General features: G+C 48.6%; 1 protein-coding gene across 3 annotated transcripts in view; it reads left to right on the forward strand.

Moving 5' to 3' along the window:
• arhgef10 (Rho guanine nucleotide exchange factor (GEF) 10) overlaps nt 1-25,162 on the forward strand; it is a 57,325-nt gene that overhangs the window by 20,150 nt on the left and 12,013 nt on the right. For 2 of the 3 annotated variants that reach the window (XM_062522889.1, XM_062522891.1), the window contains exons 9-26: nt 31-147; nt 1,851-1,962; nt 2,435-2,547; nt 3,346-3,423; nt 3,647-3,826; nt 4,599-4,715; nt 4,943-5,035; nt 5,467-5,637; nt 6,367-6,512; nt 7,481-7,656; nt 13,583-13,698; nt 14,371-14,498; nt 15,703-15,803; nt 16,758-16,879; nt 17,697-17,783; nt 18,509-18,732; nt 19,915-20,072; nt 24,133-24,275. In XM_062522889.1, coding sequence (XP_062378873.1) covers nt 31-147; nt 1,851-1,962; nt 2,435-2,547; nt 3,346-3,423; nt 3,647-3,826; nt 4,599-4,715; nt 4,943-5,035; nt 5,467-5,637; nt 6,367-6,512; nt 7,481-7,656; nt 13,583-13,698; nt 14,371-14,498; nt 15,703-15,803; nt 16,758-16,879; nt 17,697-17,783; nt 18,509-18,732; nt 19,915-20,072; nt 24,133-24,275 — 2,382 coding nt within the window. The remainder of the gene's footprint in view (nt 1-30; nt 148-1,850; nt 1,963-2,434; nt 2,548-3,345; nt 3,424-3,646; nt 3,827-4,598; nt 4,716-4,942; nt 5,036-5,466; nt 5,638-6,366; nt 6,513-7,480; nt 7,657-13,582; nt 13,699-14,370; nt 14,499-15,702; nt 15,804-16,757; nt 16,880-17,696; nt 17,784-18,508; nt 18,733-19,914; nt 20,073-24,132; nt 24,276-25,162) is intronic. The other variant, XM_062522890.1, reaches the window with a different exon arrangement.

The following is a 25,162-nucleotide window of genomic DNA, read 5'->3' on the forward strand; positions in this document are numbered from 1 at the left end:
TAACCGCTCCCCCCCTCTGCTTCCACTCAGCTCTCTCAAGATCTGACTCGCTTGAAAGAACACTATGAGAAAAAGATGAAAGATCTCATGGCTAATGCCGTGGGCACGGTAGAGCTCCAGCAGCTCAAGCACAAACACGAGCAGAAGGTAAATTCCCGCGGCCATGACGTCACTTCCTCTTCCATTCCACCCACCCACTCCCCACTAGACTAAACACAAGCCCTCACAAGCTTGTGCTCCACCCCCCCCCCCCCCCCCACCCCCCCCCCATTCCAACCTCAGATTTCCGACCTCCCTCATAAAAACTGACCGGTGGTGGGCTAACTGTCCACTTTAGTCCTGAACTAAAACTGTGTCTTACTTGTGTCATTAACCGACCGTACCTACAGAGACCTCCGCTGACCTCTTAATGCCCTTCCGTGTCTTTAACCGAATCTGTGCAGGGGGCGTCGTCTACTCTGATCCCAAAACAGCTCAAACCTGATCCCTGTTGGTGTCCCTACTGTAGTTGTGTCAGCTGTACTCTTTCACCTCATTCCGTGCTCCTCCACCTGCGCGGTGCAGGGCTCCGAGGCTGTGGCACCTTGCTCTACGCTTTGCATGCCAGTGTTCATTTCCCACACTCTTAGGTGTCGCTGTGTCACATGTGATTTTGCCCTCCACTTCTCTTTCAGCTGTTGCAGGCAGCTCAAAAGTCCACAGGGATACGGGGATGGTGGGAACGCTCATGCATATTGTATTTCATGGAGATTTTTTTTCCGACCAGATGTGACCTTCCACGGCGAAATCAGTCACAATGTCCAAATTTTCAAAATCAAAGTTATTACGTTTTCAGGAAGGGGCATAATCAACCTTCAAAACGATACCTATATCTAATGAATTGAACGTCATATTACTGAAATATAAACATTCAAAGGAGTTGAGTTCATCCTGTCATGCCAATAGAAAAACGGAGAAATCTGCCTTTGAAGTTAACCGTCGGCTCAACACTCACGAACGCTTTGTAAGGTCGCCGCTATTACAAGATTTACGGTACTTGTATCAACGACACAGCACGCGGATGGCTTGGTGGTTGTCGATGAGTGCATTTGCCGTAAAGCGGCAAAAAACGAGACGCCTCTAACTTCCTGCTTCCTCTAACTTTCTCACCTCAACAAACTCACGTTTTTAGACTACAAAAGGTCAGTTTTTCGGCGAAATGTATTCACGGCCGTACAGTGTAGACCTCCCACTGTTTCAAAACACTTACAAAAAAAAATCCACGATTTTAGCACAAGTGACATAAATGGCCATTTTTCTCAGAAACGCCTGTTGCGACAAGCGACTGGTTTTGCCGTGGAACGTCACAGATATGACCAAAATGTCATCTATTATTCCTCAGGACTCAACCCCTCTCAAAGTCATATTTTTTTCCATCTGCCCTCATTAGAATGTAAATGTATTAGAAAGCGGTCATTTGCCTTTATAAAGAAAAAAAGGTTATTTCAGAGGCTTGAACACTTTTCTTTTCTTAAGTTTACTGATGGGACCAGATTATGGGGCCAAGCCAGTTTAAAATGGCAGGTAGAGTTTTGACGTGCTTTGTTATCGCTGAGTGACTTGACTGTTGAGCTGCTCACCCAGCTGCTGTGTTGTTGTGTCCTTTGGGTTCCGTGGGTCGTCTCTGCATAACCTCCCCGATGCCCGCATCTCCTCTCTCCCACATCCCGCCCCCACCCCACGCCCACCCTCGTGCCCACACACACCCCGGGTCTCTGGACCAGCGGCCAGCTGGCCCTGTAGCCGTAGTGGTGGTGGGTGAGCTCCCCCTGCCAGTGTCTGCCCCTCACCAGCCCTCTGCTGCGTAACAGGTGCAGAAGCTGGTGAAAGCCGCCAAAGACGGGACCAAAGACGGCCTGGAGAAGACCAAAGCAGCCGTGAAGAAGGGCAAATCCTTCATCAGAACCAAATCCTTCTGCTCCGGTGAGATCACCGCCACACGCCCACTGACCGGCTGCACAAGCTGTTGTTCCATTAGGCTGTGTTCATAGACCACTACTGTAACCAGAGCTCATACAGTGCACACATATGGGTGACTACTGTACTATACTAAATATACAGTATGTATACTAGTCACCAGTGATTAGAAGACTACATGCTTACCCCAGTGCTTTGTGATGGAGCATATTTTCAACAGTACCCGTAATTTCCCGACTTTTATCCGCGGCTTATACATTGATTTTGCTAAATTTCCTCAGCTATGAGGTTAATGCAGGGGGGCAGTTAATATGGTGTTAATATGGTTTTGTTTCTTTTAACTTGCATAAAACACTGTCCTGCGGCTTATGCTGTACACAATGCGGCTTATATGCGGGAAATTAATGTAAACGTACTGCTTTGGTGCTGGGAGGTCCTAATGTCCAGACTGATCTCCTGCTCCATTCTTGTGTGCCAGAGCGGAAGTCGACCTGCTTCGACGAGGAGGAGGCCGAGCTGTTCATCGAGGTGGACTGCCTGAACGTGGAGCCAGTGCTGGGGCCAGCCCCAGAGGGCCTCTCACAACAGCAGGTTGGACACCAGCACTGTACTCCCCACCATGCTCCAACCCACTCACACACACCAGCCCGGCCAGGTTCAACTTAAGCCTCAGTAGGATCGAATGTTTTGTGAAGAAAAGATTGGATTCTTGTTCTAGAGGATTAGATTGGCTCAATGATTAGATCCAATGAGAAGGCATATTGGGAAGGTATATTGCATCAGCAGGAGCTGCCCAATTTCTTAGGAGAGCCCATCTAGAGAGGCTAGCTTCACGTCTAATGAAACACTTTTCACTCCAGTTGGGTGTTTGATGAGCTTGATATAAAGCATCAGGTGTGTTTGATTAGACTTGCTCCTAGATTGACAAGAGAGAAGGGCATATGGGGTCACAACATGTAATACAGTGTGGAAGTAGCAGTTTTGAACAAATGGATTTTGTCCTAATAACCAACCATCTTTTTATCTGTACTGTATCTTTCTCTTCCTATCTCTCTTTGTCTTTTTCTTTCCCTCTCTCTCTGTCTTTCTCTTTCTTTTTTCTCTCTCTCTCTCTCTCTGGGCATACTATTTTGGAGGAAATTCCCCTGTCAGTAGTGCTGACTGCTGAGGTATCACTTAGTGGTCATCAGTAAGTGATGAGAGTGAATGGCTCCAAGCACAGTCTGGACAGCAGTGCCCACCATCACATTGCCATCGATCCCTTCTCTCCCTTTCAAGAGAGCAGCATTGATTTGCACACAGCCAGCCAGTTTTGATAGCGTTGGCACAAATAAGATAGGGAAGAGCCATCAGCGTCTAGTGTGTGTTTGTGTGTGACTATTTCAACAGGTGGTGAGGAGGTGTATTCTTGGATCGATATTGGAAAGTGAGAAGAATTATATTGCTGCACTGAAGCGCATATTAGAGGTAAGATGGTGAGATGTGTGGGAACTGGGTTTCAACAGGGTTCTTATGCGCTCTTGCCAAAACTAAATTATTCAGTACATTTATTTAATAGCAAATCATTGTTAATTATTTGTTTCTACATTGAAAGGCTTGTAAGCAATTTGTCAAATTATGAGCCCCTTAACACACTCGTATTTAACAATGTTGCCATATTTAGAGGTTTGTGTTTCTGCCATTTTAACAGCAATATGAGAAGCCCCTCTCTGAGATTGAGCCCAAGTTGCTAAGTGACCGGAAGCAGAAGATGACCTTCTACCGGGTGCGTGAGATCCTCCAGTGCCACGCCCTGTTCCAGATCGCCCTGGCCAGCAGGGTGGCGGACTGGGACAGCCTGGAGATGATCGGAGACGTGTTCGTGGCCTCAGTAAGTGTGGGCACTACACACCACGTAGCTATGGGCTACATGTATGTGCTGTGTGCACCAGGGCTGGTCTAGGTAGTGGTTAGATGTGTGGAGCCAAGTGATATGCAGAAATGAATTCAGTCTAAATTATTTTGATAATTATATTGCACACCCCAATCCTCTTTCTTTCTTTCTTTCTTTCTTTCTCTCTCTCATTCTCTCTCTCTTTCACTCACACACACATACATACACACACACACACACACACATACTCTCTCTCTTTCTTCACACTCAAGCGCTCACCTCCCACACAGTAGCGCCTCTCCGGGAGGCATTTTTCCAGCCACACCACAAATCTCTGCTGCCTGGCAACCCCCATCATTTCAGACCACAGCACATCTCCTCTACTGTAGCATCTGCCTCTGGTTGCTGTTTGTTATTTCAGGTGTGTGTGTGTGTGTGTGTGTGTGTGTGTGTGTGTGTGTGTGTGTGTGCTCTCTGTCTCCTGATCCTCCCTGACCTCTCTTTTCTCACTGCCTCTTTCCGTGCAGGTTCTTTCTCTCCCGCTCTCTGTCAACATCCCTCCCTCCACACTCTGTCTTCTCCCAGCACACTCTTCATAACACACACAGTCCACTCCAGCTCTGTTGATGTCCAACTCCCAGGTCCCCCCACTCCCCACTCCCCACTCCCCAGCCTCTGATCAACTCCTGCTGCTGGCCAGAGGGCATGAGGAGGTGAAGTGCTAATGTCCTCAGTCTCATATGTGTGTTTTTGCTGCTTTTTCTTTCAGTTCTCTAAATCCATGGTGTTAGATGCCTACCGGGAGTACGTGAACAACTTCAGCACAGCCATGGCAGTGGTCAGGAAAGCATGCGCCACAAAGCCAAGCTTCCTGGACTTCCTCAAGGTACATGTTTTTTTTACTCATAAGAAAGTTGAACCCGAAGGATGTAACATTCTTATTTATAAACATTCTTTTTTTAACTCCGTGTACAGAAGTTAGTCATCATGAGCATTCAGTAAAATGCTGAAATGCCCTGAATCTGTCTTCCTATCAGCTGAGTCTTTCTGTCTCCTATAAGAGTTCAAATGTGTGTGTGTGTGTGTGTGTGTGTGTGTGTCTCCCTCGTCCAGCACCGTCAGGAGAGCAGCACTGACCGGGTCACTCTCTATGGCCTCATGATGAAGCCCATCCAGAGGTTCCCTCAGTTCATCCTCCTGCTGCAGGTATGGCCCAGCACAGGCCCTCACACACTGTGCTTCTCATTATAGACATGTTTAGTGCCTTTGTTCCTCATCTGTGCTGGCCACTGAGGGATTGCACTGTTCCACCAGCAGAGGGAGCTCTAGGCTCAGAGCCGGGTGGGCCATGGCAAATGCAGGATTCCTTGCTGTAGGCTAGAGAGGGTCTTTCCAGACAGATTAAACTTTAATTAGCACTGATGAGGAATGATTGTAATGAATCATAATGTCTCCCTTATGCAAGCTGTGTGAGCTAGTGCGGAATAATGTGTCATGGTGGCCCGTAGGAAATAAAAGATTTTATGACACTTAATCAGAGATATTAGTGCTCTGTAATGCATTTGATTAAACTTGGTGTGTGTGTGTGTGCGTGTCCGTGTGTGTGTGTGCGTGTGCGTGTGTGTGTGTGTGTGCAGGACATGCTCAAGAACACGCCCGTGGGCCACTCGGACCGGCTCCCGCTGCAGATGGCCCTGACCGAGCTGGAGACGCTGGCGGAGAAGCTCAACGAGAAGAAGCGCGAGGCTGACCAGCGCTGCGAGATCAAACACATCGCCAAGGCCATGAACGAGCGATACCTCAACAAGGTGCCACCACCGGCCACGCATCACACAACCACACGACATGACTGGGCAGGCGTCACTCACCATGCCCCCCCTTCTACTCTCCATGGCACTGAGTGACCTTCACTAGAGCATCTTGAGCAGCTGGTCAATGGGCCCTCTTTGAAGCCAGAGCAAGACTGGACTCACTAGAAGCCCTGTGTGGGCAGTAGCCTGCAGTAGTGTTGGTTAGCCTCTTCTGTTTTGATTAATACCAATTGATTAAATGTAACTGTTTGTTACTGAATGTGTTAGTGATGTGTAGTGAAGTTGTGGCCATGGTTGGAGTCAGAGCATAGTTTATCATGTTACGTTGTTTCATCACGAAGACCGTTGCATGCCTGGCATTTTCAGCAAATCCCCGTTCACCGTGCGGAGTACTTCCAGAAGCCAATCCATTTAGTGGGCAGGCCTCCCCCAATGTCAAAAGCAGCCCTCTAATTACTCAGCCTGTTGCCTCCCAGCAGGACTCACTAGTGCCGCTGGGCTCTTTCTATATACGAGCATGTGAGTTTGCTCCTATGGAAACGCATCGCCATCTGCAGACTTATAAATAGTAAACACTATAGCGGATGCATGAGACGTATGGGACATCAAAGGCAGTGGTATATATGGATGCAGCAGAAAAGGAAGTTAAATATGAGGGGGGCCAGTGAGATGGAAGGAGAGGAATTCATCCCTTTATTTGTGTGTTCCTTCCGGTGTGTTCCATAGCTCTTAAGCAGCGGCAGCAGGTACCTGATCCGCTCGGACGACATGGTGGAGACGGTGTACAACGACCGCGGCGAGATCATCAAGACCAAGGAGCGGCGCCTCTTCCTGCTCAACGACGTGCTCATGTGCGCCACGCCCAACGCACGGTGAGCCTCCCCCCTCACCCCTCGTCCCCCACGCATGCCTGCTCCCCACACACACGCGGAGGCCTGGCTCTGGGCCGGAGTCGTGCTGGTCCCTGGGCCGGAGTCGTCCACACACCACACAGAGCTCCACAGGAAGCCGACTCCCTCCTCCCAGAGGCCGCGGCTGAAAGCACTTACTCTGGAGCAGCTCCGCCAAAAGCACTGGGCTGCCTCGGCCTCGGCCGGGCTCTTGTTTGGTTAAACAGCACATTAGCGGTTAAACACCCGCCAGGCACACCCATGCAGAGTTTACCTGTAATAGATATGCAGACCACACCCATGTCAAGCACTCGAGCTCCTGCCTACCTACAGGCCTGCACTCTCTCTCTCTCCGGCATGCAGTTGTGCACACGCAGCAAGATTTTCAGGCAGATCCACTTGCTCTGCCAGTCTGTCATTTGCTCAGAATGTTTCCTTCATAAATCAAACCAAGAGTGTCTTGTTGGCACAGATCTCTGTGTTTGTGCGTAGATGATGTGCTGTTGCACGTAGGCGCGCACAAGCCAGGAGCCAGCGGTGGAAGTTACACAGGAAACTGTGCCTAATTTTGCATATTGTGAAAATATGGGGTTTCATGTGTACACTTTTACAAGGCTATGTGTGTATGCGGAATGACTCATGTTTGCCATTTTTAGGCTGTCCTTGATGGAACTGACTGTTAGTGGGATGTAGATACACTGTTATATTTGCTGTTGTGAGTGCCTGCCTATAAGTTAGACACAGTAGAGTAACAGCAGAAAAATGTGCTATAAAACATGCTGACATGCTATAAAATACGATCTTCTGGGATCAATACATTGTATACTAAGATTTAAACATTGTGCATAACATACGGTACCTCCAATTTAGCTGCATTGGTCTGCCAGTATGTGGTATGTACTGTATAAGCCAGTACGGTGCTTGTTTATGAAGCGTGCTGGTCTCCACAGGTCTCCTCAGGAGGGTGGAGGTGCTCCGACCTCGGGCCAGAAGTTCCTACTGAAGTGGAGCGTCCCGCTGAGCTTCGTGGAGGTGCTGGAGTTCGGCTCCAGCGAGGACATGGGGGACGCTGGACGCTTCCACACACCACACTCCGGAGAGAAGGTGGTCATCAACGCCAAGCCAAGTAGGTCTCCTCCAGCTTCATTACTGGTGTGTGTGCTGCCTGACCTATTTTTGAAACGTTTTAGTACAATGCAGTTACGGCTATTTGGTATGATGCCTGTCTTGTCTGGTAAGCCAGTCATAAGTAGGGATGGGAATCACTCACCGAATGCAATACTACTGCGATACATCGAATCAACATGCTAACAGATTAGCATTACTGATAGCTATGCCATAATCTTCATTAGCTTTAAGACTTTGTTGGTCTTAAGACTTCAGAAGCTGTCAAAGGTTAATGAATTGTTTCTGTTTAGCCAGCTCACCAGTGTTCGGCAGTATTGTAGAAAGACAAAAGCCCACTCCCAGCTGCACAGCTGGGGCTCCATGTGAGCCTTCCTAATCTGAGTAATTGTTTAAGAGGATGCACGGTCATAATTCATTCAAATCATGTTTTGTGCATAGACAGTATTTAAAAATATTTCCCAGATTGATTTGTATAAATCAGCTTTTTCAAACGGTATAAATCAGTCTATGAATTTCAGCTTTATTTCAAATAACAGTTAATGTTCTGTAATCCCCTTTGCTCCATCTATAGTATTGACCATTGAACCATATGGCATTGAAGGAGATTAAGAGATTAAGTATATGAGGAAGGGATTAAAGTATATGAGTACATTGCATCCTTGAAACACATACTTCAAAGGGTTATAGTGTTGACTTGAAGTCTGCGTCCGCTGGCACACACCAACTAAAACAAGCCAAACTGTAGTTATTGCCACAATGTCAATTTTGCACAGAGCTGGTAAATATTAAGGACGGGCCATGAATGTAGCACTGAAACATTTATGAGTTTTCGGGTCAGTCCTGTCATAGTGGTCCAACCTGTTCTCCCCTGGGATTTCCTGCCGGGATTGTATCTTGCCTCTCAGCTGCCATCCCTCTTTTAAAAGTCCCTGCCAACGACTTGACCAGATGGGTTTTTGGCACGAGTCGGCACGGCCCTAGCAGGCCAAGGCCTCGCATGGAAACAATGTACAGATGCAGAGAAGCGTTGTTAATGCCAACGTTGATGTTGACTCTAAATGATCCTGTCAGATGAGGGGCTGTGATTGAGGCTTTTTTTTTTAACAGTGGAGCTGAGGTTGAGGTTGACTTTCATTGCCACAAGATCACGAGATCTCTTTACAATTGAAACATTAAAAATGAGATTGGCTGGACCCAGAGAAGCCCCCCCTCCAGACAGTGAGAGGGGAGGACGCTGAGGGAAAACAGATTTTTGGACAGGGATGAGTTTCTCCTTCCCCCCCATGGGGCCTTCCCAGCGCCTGATGCTCGTGGGCAGGTTTCCGTACCGGCCACTGACACGAAAGCCCTGGACGTCTCGGCCGCATGTCTTTCAGAGCTCCTTTTTAATTGTTGCTTCTAGTCTGCCCTCATCTTCCACACACTCAGGACGGCAGCATGACTTCACCGTTTCCACTTGGACTCGCACTCCACAGCCAGCAGCTGCTGCTTCGCTTTAAAAGCCTTCCTGGGAATGGGCCGCGGTGGCCACGCTGTGGTCAGTCCGCATGCACTGGTCATATTTAGCACTGAAAGGGTTAGTCTCGGAAAACAGACCTCCTTTACTTAACCCAGGAATGCCTGTGGTCGCCGCGCAGCTCCAGCATTATGAGATTTTGTGAAGCCCAGTGTTCCTCGTCTGCGTTGAGGCTCTGGGGTTCTCCTGAAACGCTGAACCCTACACTTCCTTTTCTAAATAGCCGATATTTTAGGACAGAGGAAGCTCTATACATTGAATTGGAACTATGTATTGGGCTCTTTTTGACCAGTCCATACCACAGTGCGTCCACTGACTAAAGCGATGCAGTCATGTGTGCCGTGTATGAAGTAACTTAAGCTGGAGGTCAAAGCCACAGCCACCTTATATAACCTCTGACTGATGTTTACACTAAAGCTCTTCCTTCTTGGTCACACTTGTGCATTTAGCGTTAAAACGCGGATTAGGATCTCTCCTCTTTTTCACCTCAGGGTCGCCTGACTCCCTGACCCACTAACCCACTGAGTCCATATGCCACATCCCCGCTGCCAGGCCGGCTCCGTTGCCCACTAACGCCGTCAACATGAGCATCTGCTCGGACCGCAGGGTCTCTGGGCAGATGGGGGGGGCGGCTTGTTTTTCGAGGCCCACCTCCGGGAAGCTTCTCACCGTTACCCCAAACACTTATCACAGCCAAGGAATCCGCCGCAGCCGTGCCAGCGTGCGCTTTCAGCACGGCCTCTGGCTCAACACCTGGACAGGAAAAGAGATGGCTCTTTTAAGTCCGGCTAATGTCTGAGCTGTCTGTAGGTGCCACCAGCTGTGGCCCCCAGCCCACCAGCCATTCGTTCAGCCTCTCTGAGAAGGACAGACGTTGTGGAGGAGGCCACACTGATTAAAACGGCACGTAATGTGTGTGTGTGGGTGTGTTTCATGCAGCTGATAGTTGAGCACACTCTTAAGCCTCTGTACAGTAGAGGCATTAAGCTGCTGTCCCTACTAGGAGAAGACGAGGCTCTGCTGGTCCTTTTAACCCTGTGGGCGTCTTATTAGTGGGATGACAAGAGACCGAGGTGCGCTAAGAGTCGAGGAGCATGGCGATTCTCGCTCCCTTCAAGCATGCCGTGCGAAGACTTGGAGAGCACACAATGACTCATTGAGGGGAGAGGGCCTCTGGTAATGACTGGAGCAGAGGCACTGTCTCTCTCTCTCTCTCTCTCTCTCTCTCTCATGCTGAAGAGAAGCATAGGCGATCACTGCAGCTCGACTCCTGTCAACCATTATTGTATAGCCCCCTCCTCTCTCATTCATTCTCTCACTCTCCCCTCTCCCTTGCCCTCTCTCGCTCCCTCTCTCTCCCTTTCTCTCTCTCTTTTTCTCTCTGTCTGCCTGGAACAGCTCCATACCATGTCGTATCTAGACTGTAGTACAGAAGTACATATGACGGCACAAGAGGTGTGCTTCATGGTGAAGAGCTGTAATTATCTTTCCCTTTGTGAGCCCAGCGAACAACAACACCTGTTTGTCCTATCCTCTTCCTCTTTCCTCTCTCCTCTTCATCTTTTCTGTGTGTTTGTTTGTGTAAACCGCACCGTCCACTCGCCCTGTCCACTGCTTCATTGAGTCGCATTAAGCCAGTCAGTGTATGATGCAATGTCCAGAGCTGTGAGCAGCAAGGCCGGAAGAGAGGCACAATAGATCCTGTCAGGCCTTTGGCCTTCAGCGGTCAGCTGCAGAGCACTGCGTATGACCGTCATCCTGAATCACACTCCACTCAGGAAGGAAAGCCCATCTCCATGGAATATCCCTTTGCTATTGTTTAAGTGCGGATATTGAGAAGTATCGTAAGCACTTGGTGTACTATCTGCAGTCATGTAATAGTTTAGAACGTCTTGGTGTGCACATCTACCCTTAACACTTGGTAATATTGATTATGTCATTATTAGCAATTATTGTCATTCACCAGCCAAATAAACCAAGTAAATCAAGTAAACAATGTATTGTCCCACAAGTGGACCACCTGGGTAATTCCATTGATTCTACCTAAGTGTTAGTTCAACAGTTTGAAGTAGGAAGCGCAGTTGATTCATAAACTAAAAGGATGTGAGAAGTGCTTGGAATGCATTTCACCCTTACCCCCCTCCCTTTCATAACGGCTACTATTAAGCGCAAATAAAGCGTGTTTGACATTTGCGGCCTGAAAAGGTTCTCGCTGCCGTCCCCTCTGATTGCCTCTGTGAGCAGGGCTCTAATGTGCAAATGAGGTAACAGGGTTCTCACAGAGCCATTCGTGGCATGGTTGCACCAGAGCAGGGCCGTTGCCATGGCACCAGAACACAAGGGTGGCATGAATGGCCATTGTACAGCTGTGGAGGAAAAAACGAAAACCGTTCCGAGAGCGAACACGTCTGTCACGGCCAGATATTTTGAGTTTGTATCCGTCAACTGGCTCCATTTGGCATCCACGTTTATGAGCAATACAAGGCTCCAAAAAATGGTATTGAAATTTAGAGCGGACACTTTGATGATTCTTTTTTCTTATTTTTTTTAAGCTTTTTGTGTTTGTGTGAAAATGGCTGTCACACTCTCATGTAGCAGCCTGGTCACCTGTGTGCTGGCTTGTTGGCTTAGGCCACCTGCTTTTATGGAGCCCAGGGCCCACACCAGCCTTCATACCTGGACTGTGTCACAGGAAAAGGAGCAGAAGAATTCTCTTTGCGAATGAGAGAGGAGAGACTGAAAGGGCTGTGTCCCCGTGGGGAACGTTGCATTGAGGAGTTACCAACGCCGTGCTTCTTCTTTGGGACGTCCTCATTAGCGATGTCGCAGCGATGGTTTGAAAAGACTATTGCCATGCAGGCCGAGCTTCCACCCCCCCCTGTTCCTTGCCCACTTGGACGTGGTCCAAAGATGGCTGTCCCAGCGCGGGCCAAGGCCTCTGACTGTGCTCCACTCCCGCCCTCGCTGCGGCGTCTCCCACACACACACACACACACACACACACACACACACACACGTCTCCCACTGCGTTTAATTACCAGGACGCTGCTGTGTCCTTGAGCTAGTGCGGCTCATGCTCAGATGAATCCCGTTTGTGTTGCGTGTTGTTGCTGCGTGGCTGGGGCTCGTTGTTTCTGACTGGCTTCCCACAGGGACTCGCACATCACGGCGTGTGTGTGTGTGTGTGTGTGTGTGTGTGCGCGTGTGTGTGTGTGTATGAATGCGCGGGTCGCGCTCGAGGATCCCCCAGACCCAGGGTCTGTGTTGAGGGGAAAGAGGTTGACAGGCCGTGCATCAACATCTCCACTAGCGACAGACTCCACGTCATCCCCGCCGCTCCCTGTGCGGCCATTGACATTCCTCCGCTGCAGTGGATGCCGAATCGATTTAGTGGCTGTTGACTTAGTGCCTGGACAAGTTGAATAAGTGTGCAGTTTGGCCGGGCCCTCACCAATTATTTTCCCCCTCTGGTGATTATTTGATTCCATTCTGATTTGTATTTTTGCAGTAAAAGCATAGATGCCTCCTGTACTATTTCCAGATTTATTTTTTTTCCCAGTGAAAAAGTTTTAACGCCATTTCAGATGAGGCAGATCATTTTGCGCTCGAAGCGTTTTGAGTTTTATTGCATGATGTCAACATGAAGGGAAGTTATTGGAAAAGACGTGCGTTTGAGTCAGTGGTCATTTCCAGATGAAGTGACATTTAAAGGCTGGTTGGGTTTTTAATCCTCTTGTCAAGGCTTCAACTGGTGCTGAGAAGCCACTGAATGACCACAGCGTGACCACAGCGTGGACCTCTCCCGTCTGTCGGCTCACTCTCAACATTGGCTGGCAGACGTGGAGAAATCCAAGGAGGAGGGACAGGATTTCTAACCTGCCTGCCAGGGTGAGAGTGAGGGTGGACAGAGACTGGGGTGCGGGCCAGTCGTCTAATAGGTCTGGAGCAATGGGCCTGTTTTTCCATTGTCTGAGTGCTGGAGCAGAAATGAGGACAAATAAAACACCCTTTCGTCTGACCCAGAAGTTTACAAAATATGTTCAAATGTCACTCGACTCCAAGAGAAATACAATTTAGCCCCGGAAAAAAACATTGGTTGGATCCAAATAAAAGGGAGTAAATCATAGGGCTATTTTCTAAAATAAGATATGATGTGTTTATATGTTAACCTGTCGACTAGAAGATTGGTTCCACACATGAGGTCAGTTGTCTGGCGAAGGGCGTTTGATTACAGCATTCGTCTGGACTGCACAAAATAGCCCCGGCTATTACAGTGTGAAGTGTGACCTCTCTAAGAGCACATGGTGACATTTGCTAAGAACATGTTTGTCTTTTCTTCCCTCCTTGTTATTCTCTCCACTTGTTTGACGCTGTATTTACACTTGCCCTGCTTCTCTTTTGAACACAGATAAACTCTACATGGGTCCAGGACAGCTGTATCAAGATCTGCAGAATCTGATCCACGACCTGAGCCTGGTCAACCAGATCTCTCATATGATTGGCAGCTTAAAGGGGAACTACCAGGTAAGGGCATCAGCTGACTATACTCCATGCTTAATAGAATTGAATCATTATTGCCGTTATTGACTCCAACAATATCTAGTAAAACCATGGAAACAAGCACATCCTGTGATGAAAGCAGCTATCTAAAACAACTCCTAATATTTTGATAGTTTGATATTTATTTCCTTTCGAGAGCTCAAATGGTGCGCTCCAAATTGAATTCAAGACCCCATGGCTTGCATAAATGGCCGGGCTGTGTGTGGGTAATTTGCTGGAACGCTCCGCCGGTGCCACTTGGATGCGTGTGGGCCAGAGCCCGCTGGGCTGATGTAATGCTTTGTGGCTGCTGGTCAGCAGCGTATGGTCCGTGTGAAGAGACACCCTCGCTCATCCCTGACAACACAAACACTTCCCACAACCTCTCGCTGTGAGAAAATGTTTGCCTTTTTCCCCTCCTCTGCGTTCTGACCCGTGAAACCGGGCCGCGGAGGTTAGCTCAGTGCAGTCTACACTCGGCCCAGCACAAGGAGTGGAAAAGATATCTGTGCTCTTCTGAGATCTTGTCTGGCATTAACTAATGAGCCCCACAACAAGGTTGGTGTTGACTCTCACGTTTATCTTTCTAATTCTCTTTTTCTCTTTCTTTCTTCCCCCATCCCTCCCTCTCTCCCTCCCTCCCTCCCTCGGCTGCAGAATGTGAACCCTACGGTGGCCCAAGACTGGGTGTCTGGCCTCCAGCGGCTCATCCTGAAGAAGGAGGAGGAGATCAGGGCGGCCGACCGCTGCCGAATCCAGCTGCAGTTACCTGGGAAACAGGACAAGTCAGTCTGACCCCGCCGTGACCGCTTCTCTCCCTCCGCTCGTTATTGTCCTCTCTAAATCTCTCGCTCTTGACAATGGAGGCCGCTTCCCCAAGCCAATAAAAATGACCTGTCTAGACAAGAAACCAGAACAATACTGGCGAGTTTATGTCGTTTATGTCTGCCATACTGCCATCCATACTGTGAGTCTGTGCGTGAGGAGAAGGAGCGCGGCACAGAGGAAATATTGAGACAGGGCGCCAGTCTCACATGATCACTCCCAAAGTCTCAGAGAGTCACTGTCTCTCCTCTCTCTCTCTTCTCTCTCTCTTCTCTCTCTCTTCTCTCTCTCTCCTCTCCTCTCTCTCTTTCTCTCTCCCTCTTCTCTCTCTCTCTGTCAGCTCCTTAATGTGATCGTATCGGCCTGATTCCCTCACTCGATGCGCCACATTTCTTGCATTTGGTTCTCTGGGGAGCCCGACTGCAGCTGCTCTGCATGCAAAAGTTATTTTCGAAAATTCCAACAAGCCACTCTCTCCTATTCCCTCTCCTAATGTGTACAGTCTCACACACAAACACACACACACACACACACACAGTTGTTTACGGTCCTTCACCAATCTGAAGTGGCTGGATTAGCCAGGAGCATCTATAGAGCGACAGCTGCAGAAGCTCTTCATCCCAAACGGCTCCTCCAGCCCAGAATAACTGGCTCTGGTGTGCGGAGACAGTGAAAGGGCAGCCGCATGCCAGACATATCCCTCTCTAGTCCGTCTCAGCCATACAGTACGTTCTCATTAGTCCACTCTCATCACGCCAGATTCCTCTCCAGTCTCTCTCTCGGTCCTCGCATGTGCATAGGGGACGTGAGGCTCTTTTGAAAAGCGTACTGGTTCAGTATCAATAGATGTATTATTCAGACAGCGCAGACACAACATTCAAAGTGTTCAGCTTTGGGAAAAAAAGGGCTTTTGAATATTTAAGAGGCTTCTCATTTTGTGCGGTGCTAGACACAACATGTTTTCATGGGATTTACTGTACAGTGACTGGCTGAGATACAGCCTAAGATACACTTCAAGTGTGATGATCTAATTCTGGGCCCGTGTTTCACCCTGACCTGTCGAGAAGACATTGTACAGCACATGACCCTGTGATATCCTCATCTTCATCATCTTCTCTGTCTTATCCCCTCTTCCTCCTCCTCCTCTTGTCTACTATATTACAGGACTGGGAAGCCCACGCATTTCACTGCCGTCTTCAACACATTCAGCCCCGGCATCAAGCAGTCATGGATCAGTAACCTGCAGATGGCTAAACTGGCCTTGGGTATGTCTCTGCTTCTTTCTCTCTTTCTTTCTGTCCTTTTCTTTCTTTCTTTTTTTCTCACTCTATCTGTGTTTCTGTACCCCTCTCCCTTTTTACTCCGTCTGTCTGACTCACTCATTCTCCCTTACTCAAATATTGCTCTCCCTCTCCTGCTCTCTGTTGACCTCCCTTCTTCTCTCTCACTCTGTCCATCTCTCCCTTGCCTGCTCATGTTTTTCTGGCCCTCCTGCACATTGCTCCCTCAGTATTCCTGTCTCACTCCCCGTCTTCATATTCATCCATATCCCTATCCAGTCTTGCCTCTGGTCATTCTCACTGGCCCCAATCTGGAGGAGCGTGAGCGTGAGCGGGGGCCCTAGCAGGGAGGACTCCGGCCCCTAGATCTCTCCCACCTCACTGCTCTGCCTCTCCGCACTAAATCCTCCGCTCAGCCCTGAGCCGCACACTCGCCCCAGAGCAAATGGATGTGAGCCGTTCCTACGCACGCCTCCTCCTCCTCCTCCTCCTCCTCGTCTTCTGCAGAGACATTCTCAGGCAGACGTGCTCCAGATAGCGTATGGAAGGGAGTGTGGGAGTTTTTTAATTGCTCTGTTTTGTAAAGGGAAAAGTCGTTAGTGTTTGCCCCGGCTCGGGCAGCGGCGGTCTGACAGGGAAAATGCATCAGCGAGGAGGAGGAGGAGGAGGAGGAGGAGGAGGAGGAGGAGGAGGAGGAGAGAGAGGCAGGAGAGGCCAACGGGCACAGAATGAATGGCCGCTCCAGATAGTCAGCAACACATTTGGAAATGTAATTTGTCGGTGGCGTTTACGTGAACATGTCGTAATCTATTGATCCACTCTGTTTTTCTCATGAGGGAGATTTCTTTTCATGAATTATGTCATGGAACACTCTCTCTCTCTCTCTCTCCCACTGTGTGTGTGTGTGTGTGTGTGTGTGTATGTGAATGTATGTAACAGAGGAGGATAATATGCAAGGCTGGTTTTTCGCTGAAGATGACGGGAAACAGATAAAGAAGCAGAAGCACCCTCTGCTGCTGAAGCAGATGCCTGTAGTCATGTCCAAACTGCAGGAGTTCAAGGTGGGCATGGTGCCATGCACACGGCCCTGTCTGGGTATCGAGAAGTTCAAAGTCAAATAAGGCCCTTTCCTTTTTCATTTTTAATTCTGTAAGATTAAGTGTCATTCTTAACTTTTTTCGCACAGAACGCTTAGAAGATGTCTTGCCTGTGTTGTTTTTGCAACATGTCAACAGCATATTGCATTATTAATGCACCCCCGCTTTTCAACTAATATTGGGAATACTAATTAGGGGAATTTATGAATTGCTGATTATCATAGAGCACAGTGCTCAATAGGAGCAGAAACTAGTCTTTATGATGTGCCAGTGCTCATTCATTGTGTGGATGTGCTGTATGTGCTGTTGGCTGAGTTGGGCCCAAAGTGAGCCGTGGTATTTTTAGGGTGATCAATAGCGGGCACGCGCCCGGTGAGGAATGCCATCTGCACACAGATAGTGCCAGCCACAGCCTACACATCTCATCAGACAGAGTACCAGAGGGGTCACGCGGATTAAACCCATTTTTCAGCCGGCGAAGGGACACTCTCAGACAGCACCTATTTACTTATTAACGACAGAGCACTGTGCGTCTTTATCTGGGGTGGCAGGGTTCATGTACTAGTCTGCCATGTTGTGAAGGTCTGAATGGGGATGTGGGGGGACAATGTTTTCAGCTCCTCTCTCTGTCTGTCTATCTCCATCTCTCTTCTCCTCTGTCTGTCTCTATCCATCTCTCCCTTCCTCTGTCTGTCTCTCCATCTCTCTTTTCCTCCGTCTGTCTCTCCATCTCTCTCTTCCTCTGTCTGTCTCTCTCCATCTCTCTCTTCCTCCATGTCAGGTGGAGTGCGCGGTGCACAACCCAGAACCTCATGTGAACAGCGAGAGCACAGCGGACATGCCTGCCCTGGGCCACGGCTTTGTGTGGGTGAGGATCTCTGTCTGTCTGTCTCTCACACTTACACTCACTCTCACACACACACACACACAGTACACACACACACACATACTGTAGAGACAGAGATGAGCCCATTGAGCCACTGGTTGATTGGTTAATGTACCTTTGGTGCGAGAGGATTTTTAAAGAAGTGCTTAGACATCTTTGTTTGATTCATAAGCACAGACACGGGCACTTGCCGCCACTCAGCTAGCTGAAGATGATCAGATCCATTCACTGCATATTTCATCTGACACAAGCCCAGAAGTGTCAAAGTCGCCTTTAGACGCATGCTCACTGTGTTCTGCCCATCATATGCAAATGAATAATTAAACACCACTCTGAACATTTTATTGCCCACCTCTCCGAGCCGTAGTGGCTCTGTTAAAGTGTGATTCACAAGCTCCATTGAGAGCGCCATACAGTACATGTGTTTACTTTGGGGGCCGTGGAGAACACACACGTTCCAGTGACTCATAATGGGCTAAGTGATGGACGGCCCCCGCTCTGCGGAAACACTCCGGCTGATTGTTTGCGGGTGCCAGAAATGGCGTGGTCCAGCTCTTAACAAGCCATTCATCTCCTGCGTGGGGGGGGGGATGCCAGTAAACACGCCAAGTACTTTGTGTAGAGAAGCGAACGTACGTGATCAGCATTGATGGAGCATGTCACAAAAGCACTTCTGATGGCCCATCACTGGGGACTGTCCCTCTCAGGTGGCCAGCTGCACCAATCAGATGGGCCAGATCTCCATCGTGGCCATGCAGAACTCCAGCCCCAAAGTGACCGAGTGCTTCAACGTGGAGTCGCGCATCCTCTGCATGGCCTACGCGCCCATGGAGGAGGGCCTGGCCAACGGGGACGGCGCCTCGGACGGCGAGCCGCAGCCAGGGAAGGGCGGCCACGCGCCCACCATCTGCCTGGGCATGGAGGAAGGGAGGTAGGGTCCTGCAGGTCCCCACTCACCCACCAGCACCATCACCATTTCAGCAGCACTCACATCCACCATCCACTCAGCACAGCACAGTACAGAGCACAGAGGCTTCACTTGCTACTTAGTACAGACAAGCTCTAGGGCTGCAACTATTAATTCATTCATTGATTAGTTGTCAAATATGATATTATCTTCAAACTAATATTAATCAGCAAACTATTTCGGTAATCGGTTTATTGGTTTGTGTCCATTTTTAAGGAAGAAAATGACTCAACATTCTGATTGCAGCTGTAAATAGCATTTAGAGCACATATACAGTATAAGCATATATCCTGTCGTACTACTTTTTAAAAAGTATATCAGGTAAATTCTACATGGTAAACTGAGGCATAGGACTGTAAGTAAAAGACTCTTAATAGCTCTCCATAGACCCAGCAGGAGCCACATAGGGATTTGGAGGAGAGGAGGTGGAGGACAGGTCTCTGTGAAACATAACAGTGTACAGCGATTCAGGATTACAGATATTAATGAGGTCATTTTAGGCTGTTAATCCCGGGGATTAAAATGCAGGCCATTTTAGCACAGCCCGCTAGTCAGAACCCAGGCAGCACCAGAACTGACCTCATTCATCAAAATCATTAACATCACAGTAATCACTTGGGAAGAGGAGCTGGAGGATTTCCAAATGTCAAATTGATTAATCTGCTTAAATGTGTATGTGAAAGTTTGCTTGCTTGAGTAGTTGAGTCAGTGATATGGATTATACCTAAGAGTAGATTTTGTTTTCAATAACTACAGTCACGCCAAGAGAAAACATTGTGCTCTGTACTCATTTGTTAATATGCTAGACTTTATTATTCTTCACCTTTAATATGTGAACCAGTTCAAGTTCATGTAGTTTATTTTCATCTACTCATAATAAAATTCCTTGTGCTCAAGAGCCAGCTCAACTTTGACCTTCTCAACTAAGAATAGATTAATAGTAGTAATTAAAAAGGTATATAGTGTGTGCATGTGTGTGTGTGTGTTGGGGGGGGGGGGGGTGTAATGAAATCATTGGTGCATTGGAGTATTGATATCCCTAAAAGCTGGTGTCTGCGGGTAAACAGCACCAGACTTGAGACGGAGAGGGCAAGGGCAGATTTGTGTGCGTCTCACTCTGGTTATTTCTCCCCGTGTCTCCCCCAGTGTCTGTGTTTACAAAAGCAGCCAGCGGTCCAAGAAGGTCCGTCTGCAGCACTTCTTCACGCCGGACAAGTCCACCGTCACGTGCCTGGTGTACACGGGCCAGTGTCTGTACGTGGGCCTGGTCAGCGGATCCCTGGCCATCTACTCCAGAGCTCCAGGTAAGACCCCGCTCCGTCTCCGTCTCCGTGACCGGAGAGAGCCGCCTGCCAACTCCCGTTTCCCTCTTATTGTGTTTGTGCCCGCATGGATGGCTGTACTGTGCTGTGCTGTGTTGCACATCATTGAGCACATTATTGTGCTGCCTCTCCAGCAGATTGGTTGGAGGTTTTTTTCTTTTTTTTTTTGTCTTTTTGAAGGCTCCCAAAACGGGAGTTATGTAATCAGCCCTAGATTTGGGCTCTGTCCTCATAAAGGAGAATTGTCTGGTTTGGCAATACGTTTGATCTGTTAGTGCTTCCACCGCCGGTTGCTGTCTCTTGCCCTTTTGGGTTTTTTCTCTGAATCTCTCCTGTAATGGTGTTGTGTTGTGTTGCTGACAGGAGCTAAGGGTATTGTGTGTGTGTGTGTGTGTGTGTGTGTGTCTGTGTGTGTGTGTGTGTGTGTGTGTGTGTGTATACGTGGGTGACGTGTGGGTGAAGGGAGGAAGAGGCTGGGTCAGGCAGGGTGAACGGAGAGCTCGTCACCTTGGTGACCCTGATGAATCACGCATCACAGAGGATTGGAGCTCCTCTCTCTTGCTCGCTCTCGCTCTCTCCCTCTCTCTCCCTCCCGCTCTCGCTCCTTCCCTGTCTTATTCTGGCCTGTCGTGCCTCTGAGGAGCTTGTCGTGGTTGGCTGGGGAAAATCGGCTGAACTGCTGTTTGTGACCCATTTATTTCCCCACAGCAGAGCAGAGCAGAGCAGAGCGAGAGGAAGCTAGCGCCGGCGTATTTGCCCACCTCTCTGGACCGCCTGTGCCTCGGCCCTCCCACACACTGTCATGTTGCCTGTGGTGTGCAGGTAAAAGCACAAGGAGACAACAAAGATGGAGGCCAAGGCACCGAAACCAGGAGAGAGACAGAAGTAGACAGGGAAGAAGACAGAAGGATGGTAGAGGAAAGAAAAAGACCTAGCACCGACGGAACATTTGAATTTGTGTGTGTGGTGTTCACCAGGGTCAATTCCCTGATGTTCTTGTGGGGTGACTTTCATGCTTTTACAGTGCAGGCATCTGAAGAAAGAGCTGAGGAAAGATATGCCTTCATTTCCCCAAAAACCTGCTTTTGAAACTCCCATTCAGTACCAGACTGTAACACTGGAAAGAGATGAAGGGCTGCGCACACATCTTAGACGCACATTCCCTCCTACTTTATCCTGGTGTAATGTTTGACTCCAAAAGCCTCTTGGATTCATCATGCACTCCCTCTCTCTCCTCTTGTGCCTCTGGTCATGCCGTATGAAGCGCTACACAGTGGGGTTGACTTAGCCTATTTTTCAGCCTCCAAATTTTGTCTTTAACTTGCTCGTCAGACAGTAGTGATGAAACCATAAGGGTGTAATGAGGATCATTGGAGCTTCAAAGACACCCCCTGCTCTGCTCGGAGTGTGAAGGTCTCCTCACCCTGAAGACCTCCTCCCAGCAGGTGCATCCTGCGGGGAAAAGAATAGAATAAAAATATTGGAGGAAAAAAAACCTCACAATGCACCACGGTCTATTAATCATTCAGCAAGGAACATGGATGAGCACCAAAAATAGCTCCCACATAATGCATACCCTATCGTGTGTGTATGTGTGTGTGTGTGTGAGTGTGTGTGTGTGTGTTTGCCCTTTCCCTTAGCGGCTCTGTTTAATGAGCGCCTGGCCGTGACACGGCAGTGTTTACGTTGAAAAGGTCCGAGGCACGGAAATGAGCTTTCAGTCCTCTAATCCAAAGCCCGGGCGGCCAAGGTCTTCGATTGGGAAGACGGCAGAAGCGAGAGGGACTCGGCATCACGTCATGTGGCGCAGCGGAGAGGGGAACGGGGAAAGTGATCCATGCCTATCCCCAGGCCAGGCCAGTAAATGCAGGAACGGAAATTCAGTACTTGCGCGGAATGCTGCTTTTCTCCTTCCCTGCCTTGTCACACTTTCCATAATGTCTTTTCTCCTTGGAAGTAGGGCGAGGAGATTCTGCCATTGTGAGAGTCCTAGTTTACTTTGTAGATTTTGGAAAAGTGAACTCTCAGATAAGCCATGACGCAATAATCCCCTGAAAAGGACGGGCATCATCCATGATCCTTGGGATGATATCGGCACCGTGAACGGTTTAGTCTGTCTGATATCTCTGAGTCACGGTGGTGATTGGAACAGCGATAGAAATATGAGCCATGGCACAAATAAAAGCAGGAATGTCGTGTTTATTAGCCTCTCCCATCCCAAGCCTGGAGTTAGCCTTCCAGGCAGTTCTTCCTGCCAGCGCGATTCTTCACTGACTTCTCCCAAGCTGGGAGCTGTTGAGCTGATGTTTGAAGTGTCTGAACCAGGTGTGTGTTTTTCTGAAAGTGATTGAAACTGATGGGATTCAAAGAATGTGGAGGAAATGGGGGAAAAAGCTAACTGACACAGGTTATAAACGTCAAACCTTAGTAGGTGACTCATTTTCATAACAATTCCAACTTTCATGCCCAAGTGTAACTTGAAGGCAGCCTTCCCCCTTCATATACTGCACCTCACTCTTTTTCACTCTTTCCGTCTCTCACTCACACATTTTACATACACACAAACACACACACACTCACACACACACTCGCACTCTTTCCTCTCTCCAACATTCTTTGTGTGTGTTCTGCTCTCCTCCAGCACACTCTCTCTCTCTGTTTCTCTGTCTCTCTCTCTCTCTGCTTTTGTCAGATTGAATGAGCTAGCATTGAGTGGATTAGCATGTAGATTAGGGAGCACTTTCCATTTGAAAATGTTGTGTGAGGGAAGTTGCAGCTCACCTGTTACGTAATTATTTGGCAACGACATACTGTAGAGCCTCAATGGTATTCGCTGTGCTGAAATTGTAGAAAACTCTCATTGAAACATCAGTTCTAAATACCATGCATTAAAGGTTATGTAAAATCCTGCGTTTCAAGGAGATGACAAACTCTTGTGTACTAATGGATTATGCATTATTCATGTTCAGTTCCAAATATAACATGGTTATAGCCGAGGCATTACGTTTGTTGGCCCAATGCCATACTAAGCATGGAAACTGATTTGACCCCTGATCTGGACTGTGTGTGTGTGTGTGTGTGTGTGTGTGTTTGTGCCCATGTTAGATTGAATGTAATTTGCTCAAATCTAATTTCTTGTGGTTTGTAATGTGTCACTAAAAAGGTTATGTGGTAATGAAGTCAATCCACAACATGCATGCAAAGTATGTATTTGTGAGATGGATATCATGTTTTTCAAGCCAAATATCTAACAACACACACACACACACACAGAGAAACACTTATCCATACAAAGCAGACTTTTGTTCTTTCCATCTACAGAAGAGCCGAGTGCCTCTTCCCTGGTCATTAGGCTCTAGAGAAGTTTCTCTGCCCTCTGTGGCGAAGCTCCCCTCAATAGCGGCCTTTGTGGATTTGGCTAAACAAACACAATCACGGCACATTCTGTTATGCCCTGTTGTCAATTGAAAGCGGCCACTCGAGTATTCAGGGGGTGAAATCCGTGTAGGTTTTCTCATGAAGGTTTTTTCTCTCCGCACGCTGTTTCTGATTAAGTATTCGGACTCTGACAGTTCGCTCACGTTTTTTTTTTTTTTTTATGTCTCTTGCTGAGGAATGTGCTGCACAGAAAAGCTAACAGTGGGGGAAGTGTAGGCTGGTGTACTGCAGAGGTACCTTAGTGGCGTAAATAGAAATGGTGTACCCACTCTGACACAGACACTGCATGGGAAGTGTGTGTAGGGTGGTGAAGGAGATGACGAATGCTCTCCCCACCTGGATCGAGGTTACGTAGCGATGGTTTGGTCGTGATTATCAGTGACCCCAGCATCCTCCTTCAAGTAGAAGTCGGTTTAAGTATCCTGAACTCCCACCGCATACTTCCCAATTAGAGGTTGACGTTTGGCATGACTGCTCTCGGCGATGGCGAGTAGTGTGCAGCAGAGGAAGTCAAGACCTCTGTGTGAAGTATGGAGTGCTACAGGGAGGCTTGCTGTCAAAAGGGGCGTTAAAATTAGACTTCACTTTCTCCAACTCTCCCCAGATGGGTCCTGGAACTCGACCTCCCCGAAGGTGCTGAAGCTCGGGGTGCTGCCTCTCAAAGCTCTGATCGCCGTGGAGGACCACGTCTGGGCCTCGTCGGGTGGACAGGTTTTCATCGTGGGCACCCAGACCCATGCAGTAGAGGTATGCCACACACACACACACACACACTCTCACACACACTCAACTAGAAGGGGCCGGAGGCTTAGCCAAGTAGATAGTTGAGGTGGCCCCCCGTTGCTGAGGCCCCAGCTGGCTCGTGTTAAGTCTCCCAGCGGGGCTTTCCGAGAGACAACGGAAAGTTTCCCCGCGCGCACACACACATGCGGCCCATGACCAGCGCTGCCTCGCACCTCCAGAGGAAAAAGGGCAGCCGCCACATTGTTCCCCTCCCCGAGAGCAAACAGGAAGAGGGGACCTCACTCTGACCCAGCACATCAAGAGCAAAGTCAAACATCCTCGCTGCCACACACACCTTCCATCCACGTCTGCATATGTCCATGTCTTAGCCAAGGTTTCTCAACTAACCCCCCCCACACACACACACACACACACACTCTTGAGTCTGTTCCTAGTCTCCGATTCCAAGTTTTATGGTAGCGATACAGAATAACAAGATTAGAAACTGCAGCTGCAGGAAGAGTCGTGGCCCGCGATGGGTTACTTGAGGTCGGGTCGCTTGTGATTCACGAAAAGTCTTTTGTTGGAGAAGTTTGCTCTCGCTGCGCCACCCGCCTCCACGTACTCTGTGGACTATTTAAAGATGCAGGAGAGAAGTGGGCGTCCTAGCATCCATGGCATCCTGGGGCAAAAGTGCACGTGTGATGGTATACTCCAGCCTCCCACACCGTCAGTTATTCGGGCACACTGAATCCATTTGCTGAATTGGTGCATCTGAATTTGCATGATTGAGTATAATAGCAATGTTTGTCTGGTAGAAAATTAATTTGATTTGGGAGGATGGAGATCACTAATGCTTGTCATGTTATTCTCCTAGAGTGCATTCCGTGACCATTAACTGCTGTGTTTCC

Source organism: Sardina pilchardus, chromosome 20, assembly GCF_963854185.1.
Source record: "Sardina pilchardus chromosome 20, fSarPil1.1, whole genome shotgun sequence".
Lineage (NCBI taxonomy): Eukaryota > Metazoa > Chordata > Actinopteri > Clupeiformes > Clupeidae > Sardina > Sardina pilchardus.